General features: G+C 35.5%; 1 protein-coding gene across 4 annotated transcripts in view; it reads left to right on the top strand.

The window, feature by feature from the left end:
- Positions 1-54: 54 nt before the first annotated feature.
- Positions 55-10970, top strand: part of FAM149B1 (family with sequence similarity 149 member B1) — a 64515-nt gene continuing 53599 nt past the window's right edge. For 3 of the 4 annotated variants that reach the window (XM_036828469.1, XM_036828470.1, XM_036828468.1), the window contains exons 1-3: positions 55-552; positions 4511-4615; positions 5554-5683. In XM_036828469.1, the coding sequence (XP_036684364.1) occupies positions 506-552; positions 4511-4615; positions 5554-5683 (282 nt within the window). In that variant the 5' untranslated portion in view covers positions 55-505. Of the gene's footprint in view, positions 553-4510; positions 4616-5553; positions 5684-10970 lie in introns of those variants that run through there. The other variant, XM_036828471.1, reaches the window with a different exon arrangement.

Below are 10970 nucleotides of genomic sequence, written 5' to 3'. Positions count from 1 at the left end.
TACTCAGACTAGGCGCTCTCCTTCATCCAACAAAATGAAGCCAATTCCGCTTACGGTTCTAGGGCCTGGGCCTCTCCGGCAAGTCTCTGCTGTGGCACCTTTCCTCAGTCGCCTCTCCTACCACGTGAGCTGGTCGGGAGCTGCCAGTAGCAGCCAAAGCCTGGCTCGGACTGGGTCCACACGCTCGTCTGGGACCAGAAGCCAGCAGAAACTCTGAAAGTCAGAAACCGGCTCAGCCTCGGAACCCCGGGCGTCGTCCCTGTTGCGCGTCGGCGGGAGCATTAGGCGGGTGCCCGTGTGCCTTCATCACTTCCGGCTCCACGGGGAAGCAAGGAGGGCGGAAGACTAGGGAAGTGGGGATCCTGGGGGAGTGACGGCCCGGAGTCTAAGAGACGGGGCCGAAAGGTGGCGGGAGGGGGCCGAACCTGAGCCGGCGGGAGGGCCAGGCCCAGAAGCCCCCAACCTGGCTTACCCGCCCCGGCCGCGGCTGAGGAGGAAGAGGAGGATGATCTCCAGATACACTCGGAAGGCGGTGCCACAGAACTTAGAGCTGTGAGTGGACTGCTCAGCCACCCCAGCCCGGCCCAGGCCGAGGCGGGCCGCAGGCGCTCTGGGGACCCTCCCTGACCAGTCCCTTGCTCCTTTTTCCTTTCCCAGGGCGAGGGAAAGAAAATTTTCTTCGGAATTCTCTCCTTCCAGCCTTGCCGGACGTTGCCCCTTCTACCTCCATCTCCAGCTAAGGGCGTGTTACCTGTGCTGTCCCAGGACTTGGCCCTCTTGGGTTGCACTTCTTGAGCTCGGGGACTGGGTTTCCTAAGGCACTTTGTAGTTTCCGCAGTGCTTCGTGCCCCAGTGTCAATGACCATTGACAACTCGTGAAGCTATTAATAGCTGAGTGCTACAATGAAGTTGAATACGTCTAGTGCCAAGCACAGTGCAAAGCTGCTTACATGCATTAGCTCACTTAATCCTGTCAATAAGGAGACCAGATAGGAACTATTATTTTGCACTTTCTACAGATAAAGATCCCAGACTTAAAGATTGTAGCATGCCAAAGATCACACAGCCAGAAGGTGGTGGAGCTGAAGTACAAAGCTGTTGTCAATCTGGTTTTGAAGCTTGTGGTCATAACCATTACACATACTGCCTCCGCACCTCTGCAATTTCGTGTCAGAATCCTTGAGGATCAGTTTTGCTTTTGAGACCTTAGACAGCAAATATTTCCTGCTTAAAGACCCACCTCCCACCCCTAGTGAAGTGTTATAATGTAGGAAGTAATGATAATGTCATTCATTTATTAATGCTTTACACTTCAAAAAGACTTTCACATCTTGATTCTCTTAACAACTCTGTAAGATGGGTATGATTATCTTTAGTTTTTCAGCAGATGAAATATCAGAAAGGTACACATCTTAAGATTATATAACCAATAGGTTTTGAGCTTGGGTTTTTCAACCCCAAATACCAATTTTTTTCCTCCACTAAACTATGTAATTTTAGCAACCATACATTTATTAATTAAATATTAACTATACAGGGTAATTAACAGGCATGGTATCTTCAGTCACATCTGGGTTTCTGTTTAGACTCTTTTCTAGCCTTGTTAATTTTAGGCAAATTACTAAATCTTTGAGCCTTCATTTCTGTAATATAGGAATAAGACCTTATCTAAAAGCATACCTAAAGTGATGGCATAGGGCTTGACACATAGTAGGTCCTCGGTAAATGGTAATTTCCTTGTCCCTTCCCACCTTTACTTGGTACAATAGCCATACAAACAAAATCAGTCTATGATCTTTCCTTGCCTTTCAGAAGCTTATTATCTACTAAATAATAGGATAGGACACAGAAGCAATTCAGTTAATAGGCTTTTTAGGAACTAGGAAGAAGAAAGTCATTTACCAATAAAGGGAACAGGGCTTAGCCAAAAATCTGCTTTCATAATTAATTCTGACTATTCTGAGAGTGAAAAAAAAAATACCATTTATGGAAAAAATTGTTGATAGCACTTATTGGGCCAGAATTATTGACCCAGTATGGTTATGTTACTTGTTCTCTATTGTTGACTTGATACTCCCTAAAGATAACTCTCCCAAAAGATGATTCTCTAGAAGTGTCAGAATAATGTGAATAATGATGATAATGAAGATTATATGCATCTAAATAACAGTATATTAAAAGTAATTTTTACTTTAGGTGTTATAATGATAATTTGCTTTGAAGAAGTAATTTTAGTTTTCTCCCTAATAGTTCCAAATTATAGATATTGAAAAGAGGTTGGGATAAAATATACAGCTTAACATTTTAAAAATGGTAAATCTCAAGCACAAATGTATAGTGAATAATATAATGACATACCCATCACCTACATTAAACAGTTATCAAAATTTTAATATATTTGCTTCATCTTTCATCTATATATTTTTTTCAGCCTGTCTTCTGTGAAATAAGGAAGGAAAACCCCAGACACTATCATTTCACTCCATATACTTCATTATGCATTTCTAAAAATTATAGACATTTTCTTATGTAACCACAAAGCTATGACCAAATTTAATATTTCTTTGGTATTATCTAATTGTCACTTCATAACCAAATTTCTCTGACAGACTAAAATATGTTTTAAGTTTCTATTTCATAGCTGGAATCCACATTTCTGATCCCTGCCACTGTCTCAAAGACAAGCTTTTGGTTGTAAAATCATTGAATGAGAGAAGTACAAATAGCTCTACACAAATCCAGCCCCACCATTTGAGAAATAATTTAAAGTACAAGCTCTGCTGACTAGGTCTTTATCTTTATATACAAAAATGGTACAGTTTACTAAAATCTCAAACTATTCATTTGCTCTGAGAAGCCTCAAACAAACTACTTGGATTTGAATCCTGGCTCCATTACTTACTAGCCATATGACCTTAAGCAGGTTACTTAATCCCTCTGTGCCTCACTTTCCTTTCCTGTGAAACAAGAGTATTAGATTTATAAGATACATTTGCATATTCAAAGCCCTGGGAAGACCTCTTGTAAAGAAACCTGAGTAACTTTGTTTAACCTATCATGTTATTTGACTACAGAATTTTGTGGGGAAGGAAAGTCTATTGTAGATGATTAGGACTGGAACATATAATAATTGACCCCATAGTTTATTCTAATGCACATGTTGAACTCTCTAGAACAGTACTGTCCTATAGAAATATAATACAAAACACATATATAATTTAAAATTTTCAGGTAGTCACATTAAAAAAATAGTAGAAACAGGTGAAATTAACTTTTTTACCTCTTTATTTTGAAATAATTATGGACTCACAGGAAGTTACAAAAATAGTACATAGTCCCATGAACCCTTCACCCAGATTCCCCCAATGATGACAACTTACGTAACTATAATATAATTTCAAAGCCAGGAGACAGACATTGGTACAGTACTGTTAACTAGGCTATAAACCTTATTCAGTTTTCATCAATTTTTATATCCACTCCTTTGTATATATGTATATATAGTTCTATGCAATTTGGTCTCATTTATAGATGTATGTAACCACTGGTACAATAGAGATACAGAGCTGTTCCATCACCACCAAGAAACATCCTTATATATCCCTTTACAGTCACATCCATTCCTTTCTCCATACCCTGGAACCACTAATCTTTTCTCCACCTCTATAGTTTTATCATTTGTGAATGTAATATAAATGGAATCATATAGTATATGTAACCTTTTGAGATTGGCTTTTTTCACTAAGTATGATGCCCTTGAAATCCAACCAAGTTGTTGCATGTATCAGTTCACTCCTTTTTTATGCTAAATCATATTCCATTGTGTAGATATACCAAAGTTTAACTATTCAGCTGTCAAAGAACATTTCAGTTGTTCCAAACTTTTTCAATTATAAATAAAGCTGCTGTGAACGTTTGTGTACAGGTTTTTGTTGTGAACATAAATTTTCATTTCTCTGGGATCAATGCCCAAGAGTGCAATGGCTAGGTCTCATGATAAACACGTGTTTAGTTTTATAAGAAACTGAAATTATTCCAGAGTGGCTGCACCATTTTATATTCCTACCAGCAATGTATGAGAAATCCAGTTTCTCCATATCCTTATCTGCATTTAGTGTTATCACCATATTTTATCTTAGCTGTTCTAATAGGTGTGTGGTTATACCTTATTATATTTTCAATTTGCAGTGAAATTAATTTTAAGAATATATTTTGTTTAACCCAAATATATCCAGAATATTATCATTTTAACATGTAATCAAGATAAAATAATTAATGATACATTGTACATTCTTGTTGTACTAAGACTTCGAAATCCTGTGTGTTTTACACTTAAAGTGCATCTCATTTCCAACTGACCACATTTTAACTGCTAGTGATTAATGGCTACTGTATTGGACAGTGCAGTTTTAGAACAGCAAGAAGTAGGCGACTAACTTGTAGATCAAGTTACTGAAAAGTATATATTTTTTCTTTACAGGAAATATAACTTTGTTTTTCTCTTTCACAGGAAAGGAATAACAAAACATGCTCTTAATCATCATCCCCTTCCAGAGCAGCTGGATGCAATTTCCTCTACCAATGACACCCATGAAAAAGACATAAGTTCCCAAAGGTAATAACAAAAAGTGTACTTGTTTGCTTATTGCACTTGATAATGGCAAAAGTTTTGGTTTTTTGCCTTAGGATTGGTATCAAGCCTTGTACTAATGAAACAAAACAAGAATTTTTATCACATTTTTTCAATACCATTCAACTTTCATTCTGGAACAGCTAATGGAAACACTTATTTTTATAACCTTTGAAAAGCAGTATTATGAAGTAGTTAAAAGCAGAGACTCAGGAGGAATCCACACAGATCTGATTTTTAATTCTGGTTTTGTCATCTGTTAGCTGAATAATATTGGGCAAGTTACTTACCTAGTAATAGTATCTCTTAAAGGGTGTTGTGAATATAAATGAGATAAAATACAGTAAATGCTGAGTAAATATTAGCTGCAGTTATTATTTTAAGAAATAGAGGATACGTTAACTTCACAGAGGGTTCTGAGAAGCAATGTGGTATCATAGAAAAATTACAGTCATAAAACCTAGTTTCAACACCTAGTACTAAATCTCAGATTCTTTGTCTTAAAAAAGGGGTTGAGTTCTGCATCACCAGGTTGTTGTGAGGATAAAATGGGGTTAATATCTGTGAAAGTGCTTGGTAAACTAAAAGTGCCATACAAGTTCACATACTATTCTAGGTGAATTCCTAGACATTTCTGAAATGTCTTTAGTTCTCAAGGGTAGATATTATAAGTGGAATGTTAAAGTATTCATTGTAAACTAAGACTAGAATTATTTAGAATGGCTGCCATCAATTCTGTAGGAATTAGGTCCGACTTTACTATGATGCTTACATTTCAAGTCCTTCATTTATTTTTGCCTCTGTGGATATATTTCTACACATGCTTATCACCTAATAGATTGCTGAGTAGTTAGTGCTGCAGAAACTTGAGGAAATATAAGAATTTTTCTGTTTTCTCTTCTCCTTCCAAATTGTGCATTTAGTGAGTCTGACATCACACAAGAATCACCTTTTACATCAGCTGACACTGGGAATTCAAGGTCTGCTTTTCCAAGTTATACAGGCACAGGGATCTCTACTGAAGGCAGCTCGGACTTCTCCTGGGGATATGGTGTGAGTTTTATGTTAATGGTCTGATGGAGTGCTTGGGAGACTGTTCTGGGAGTTAGCATTTGTCAGTTTGGTCAGTATATTTCATGCCTTCCCTCTCCTACATTGTTTATTTTTAATTTAATTTTATTTTTTTTGGCCGTGCTGCGCGGCATGTGGGACCTTAGTTCCCCATCCAGGGATCGAACCTGCGCCCCCTGCAGTGGAAGCACGAAGTCTTAACCACTGGACCACCAGGGAAGTCCCTCCTACATTGTTTATTTACCCTTTAAAATAGCTGTAAAGAAGCATCAGCTTCACCCTCTTTCAGTATTGCTCTGTTTTATGGATGTAGTAGTTGATCCTTAGAGATGCTTAGTGTATGGCTTAAACACTTGCAGGTTGGTATGGATCTGGGCCCTGGATCCACTCCTTATGCTGTGCTCAGTCCACTAGTGTGTCTCTCCACTAATATTACCTTGTTGTTTAAAATGTTTTTGAAAGTTTATTACTAAGCCATATAGACTGGGAAGATGTTTATGATATATTATTAAATGAAAAAAAGCACGTTAAAAATAATATGTATAGTGTAGTTCTAATTTTATTTTACAGCTATTTTTGCTTATATATACTAGAAAAAAAGACTAAAGATATTTACCTAAAATGTTATTCATTTATTAATTGGGTGTTGAGATAATGAGATTTATTTATTTATTCATTCATGACTATCTGCCATTATAAGTATTATTTTTAAAAGACCAACAACCTTAAAAGAAAATTTAAAAAACAAATTTTATGCATGTTTCTCACCTTGATGCAATAGGTATTTTTATTTCTGTATCCTCTTTCAATCTATATTTAATTTGGCCTAGCTATAGTCATGGTGTACATACAATACTGTGCTCTGTTTTTTCACTTACTGTTATTTTGTAAGCACTCTTCCACAATACTGACTTTATACAATGTTATTGTTAGCAACCTGCTTTCTTTACAAAAAGCCTGCTAATTGTTACAACCTTTTTGTCACCATGAGTTATTTTCTAGTCATTTTAATTTGGATGTACATATAGTTGCCTTACATAGTTGTACGATATATGTGCATCCTAGTCTGCTTCTTCATTCACCATTATTTCATATAGACATTTTCTTTTACTACTTCCATACTTGTCAGTTTGAATAGTTATATATAGTTATATAGCATTTCCTTGTTTTAATATATTATATCATAATTTAGTAATTTCATTATTATCTGATACTTGGGTTTTCAGTTTTTATTTATTCAACAAATATTTATTGAGCGCATTTGTTGTCAGACACTGTATTTGGGAATATGGGGTGAATGAGACTTAACATGATTCAATAGTCTAATGAGGGAGATTGACAAAAGCAAACGAACAAAATAACTACAAAAGGTGATAAGTACTCTAAGGAAGACAACAGGGAGCTGAAATCGAACTCTCTAAGGGGGATTCACTTTAGGTAGGGTTATCATGTAGGGTAGATCTGAGACTTGAAGACTGAAGAGTTAACCACGTGAAGAATGAGGAAAAGAGCTTCCAGCAGGTAACCAGCAGCATCTGCAAAGGCCCTAAGGAGGAAGAGATCTTCATGTTTCCAAGGGAAAGTGTTTGGTATGTTCTTGGAACTGGAAAAAGGTCAGGGTGGTTGAAGGATGGTGTACCAGGGGAGAAAGCGGTAATGAGACTGGAGAGGTAGGCGGCACTAGATCTTGTAAGGCGTTGTAGGCCATGGTAAAGAATTTAAATTTTATTCCTACGTAATGATTTAATTAATTTGATGACTTATTGTGAGGTTTTAGTGTACTGACTATATATTTCCATCAGTTGTTTCTATATTGTAATTAGTATCTCTTTATAAGTTATGAATGTCATACAAATGTTTCCCATTTCCCTGCTTTCCTTTTGGTATTTATTGTGTAACAGATTTTTTTTTAAAAATTCAAATATAACCATTTTACTTTTGACCTTAATTTCTTTACTAGTCAGGATTTTATCTTTAGAAAGATGGAATATTATAATATTCTTCTTCATAGCTTTTTAATAGAATTTTGCATGTTTAACTTTTTAACTCACCAGACTTTTAGAATAGTATATGGTGTGAGGATAATTAAGTTCTTTTACTGTTGAACCTACTTTGTTTGAACCATTTTTCTACATTTGACTTAATATCATAGGGTTTTCATGATATTTTAAAAATCTTGGAAAATCTATTAGTGTTCATTAAAAAACATGTATTGTATTTGTGTCCTTTTTGCTCTTTCAGATAAATTTTATTTTCCCTTGTATGAAATTTTATAAAATATTCATGAGGGATTTAATTGATATTGCATTATAACATTATATTAAATTAGGTGCAGGGAGAACTAAAATTTATTGAATATTTAATAGATGCTAGGCGCTGTACTAATCACTTTATAAACACATTTCAGTCATTTTGTACCTTAACTGAACTTAGTATTCTACCTAGAAATATAGTTTACTTAGATCTTCCTTTAATTTAATCCGCTTTATCATTTCATTATTTATTTTGAGTAAATCTCTTGTTGTAAGATACAACTGATATTAAAATTGAACTTAGTATTTAATTATACATTTTCCTTGCTTTTGAACTTAGGTGTTTTTGAGTTATCACTGGTATATAGGAATACAGTTTTCCCCCCAATTTAACTAATGGCCTACTACTTTGCCAAATATATTTATAATCATGCTGGCGTTTATATTCTTAGGTTTATTTCTTTTAAAATATTGTTTTAAAATTAACAAAGTTATTATAATGATGTGAAGGAAGACTTTCCTTTTTTATTCTAATTATATCTATTATTTAAAGTTTTATAGTCAACAGTCATAAAAATATCTAACCCAGTTCTATTCTATTTTAGTTTTATGTACTTTGGATTGATATTTTTTTAAATAATCAAATAAGGTTTATTCTAGGAATACAAAGATGGGTCAATATCTGTAAATGTATTAATATGTTTAACATCAGTGAATTAAAGGAAAAAATATGATCAAGCCAATAGATGTTAAAAAGATACTTGATAAAATTCAAAAACCATTCCTTATAAAAATTCTCAATTAGATAGGGAAGGAAACCCTTGAAACTTGATAATGACTATTTGCCAGTTGAATATCAGTTTAAATGGCAAAACACTAAAGCTATTTCAGTTACAGCAAGGAACCAGACAGGGATTCTCTATTTACAAATTTAATTGATTCCTTTGCTAACTTTGTACATTTTAATTTTTACATAAAGCTTGTCATTATACACTCTATCCAGGGCTATTTGTTTTTCCACTTAACACTATCAATATATTTTGAAGAATATATTACATTATAGTATAGTATATTATGTATATTATATTATAGTATATTCAAATATATATATTATTAAAAAACTAACTGCTTTGTTCTTTGATGGCTGCATAGCCATTGCTATTACAAAAAAGTGCTGCATTTATGACCCTGTACATATATTATTTTACATATACATGAACATATCTGAGGATAAATTTCTAGAGGTGGAATGCTGCTCAAAAGATACATACTTTTGTAATTTTGAAAGTTGTTACCAAATTGACCTCTGTAAAAGTTATTACAATCTGCAATCTCACCAGGAACATATGAAAGGGCCTATTTTCTTACACTCTTGACCAAAACAGTGAATTATCAAACATTTTCATCTTTGCCAGACTTACAGTTTTTTAATTTAAAGGTATCTGAAGCAATGGGGTTGATTAGAAAAGTTGCACAACTTACAGAAAACTGCATAACTTACATATTGGGTGTGCATGCGTGTGTGTGTGTGTGTATGTGTGTATGTATGAAAACAGTACACAGATCAAGATATAGACAATCAGCATCCCACAAGGCTCCTAGATGCCCTCTCCCAACCCCAAAGATAACCACTATTCTGACCTCTATCACCAGGTTTACTTGTTCTTGCCCTTCATATAAATGGAATCCTACAGTATGTATTTTTTATATCTGGCTTCTTTTGCCCAGAACTGTTTGGAAAGTTCATACATGATGTTGCACATATTTATAGTCTGTGAATTGCCTATTAATATTTCATACTCATTTATTTTTTTATTTGTTTATCATTTTCATATTAATTAGTAGGAGTTCTTTGTCTTTATTTTAAAATTTATTTATTTTAACTTATTTTTTATTTATTTATATTTTGGCTGTGTTGGGTCTTCGTTGCTGTGCGCGGGCTTCCTCTAGTTGCAGTGAGTGGGGGCTACTCTTCGTTGCGGTCCGCAGGCTTCTCATTGCAGTGGCTTCTCTTGTTGTGGAGCACGGCCTCTAGGCGTGCAGGCTTCAGTAGTTGTGGCATGAGGGCTCAGTAGTTGTGGCTTGTGGGCTCTAGAGCGCAGGCTCAGTAGTTGTGGCGCACAGGCTTAGTTGCTCCATGGCATGTGGGATCTTCCCGGACCAGGGCTCAAACCTGTGTCGCCTACATTGGCAGGCGGATTCTTAACCCCTGCTCACCAGGGAAGTACCTCTTTGTCTTTTAAGTTAGGGGTGGTGGGTGTACTTTTTCTGTAAAAGACTAGAGAGTAAATATTTCAGGCTCTGCAGACTCTGTCAGGACCCTCAACTCTCACTGAGAAGGCAGCCATAAGCAGTGCATAAATAGATGGGCATGACAGTGTTCCAACAAATTTTATTTACAAAATAGGCTGTGGGCTGGATTTGTCCCACTGGTCATAGTTTGCTGACCCCTGTTCTAAATAGTTATATAATGTCCACTCTCCCTGTACAACTATAGAACTTTTGGTATTGTACCCAGTTGAAAATTTATTTACCAACCTCTGTTACAGGTAGAGGTAGCTAATGAATTGTACAATAAGTCAGGAGATGGGGCTTTCTGGAATGCCACTTTTTCCAGAAAAAATTCTGGAAAATTCCTAATTCCTGCCTGGAACATGGAACTATGGCTAAAGGTAAAGCAGCCATCTTGGACCATAAAGCATCACTGAGGATGGAAATGATAGAAGAAACTGAGTCCTTGATATCCATGGAGGCACCACATCAGCTTTTAATGCCTACCCCTAGATTTAATTTTTTTTCAGAGAAAAAATTAAACTTTTATCTTGTTTAAGTCACTGTTGTTTTTGTTAGTAGTAAGTAAATGCAATTAATCACTGATACACTCATTCTTTGTTAAATGTATTGCAAATATCTTTTCCTGGTATGTGGCTTTTGTAACTTTCACAATTCCCACACTTAGGTCTTTAATCCCCCGGAATAGTTTTTTGTATATGGTATATAGCAGGAACATAATTTTA

Source organism: Balaenoptera musculus, chromosome 16 (assembly GCF_009873245.2).
Source record: "Balaenoptera musculus isolate JJ_BM4_2016_0621 chromosome 16, mBalMus1.pri.v3, whole genome shotgun sequence".
Lineage (NCBI taxonomy): Eukaryota > Metazoa > Chordata > Mammalia > Artiodactyla > Balaenopteridae > Balaenoptera > Balaenoptera musculus.
Note: the sequence above shows the minus strand (reverse complement) of the source record. Positions and strands in the feature narration are given on the sequence as shown.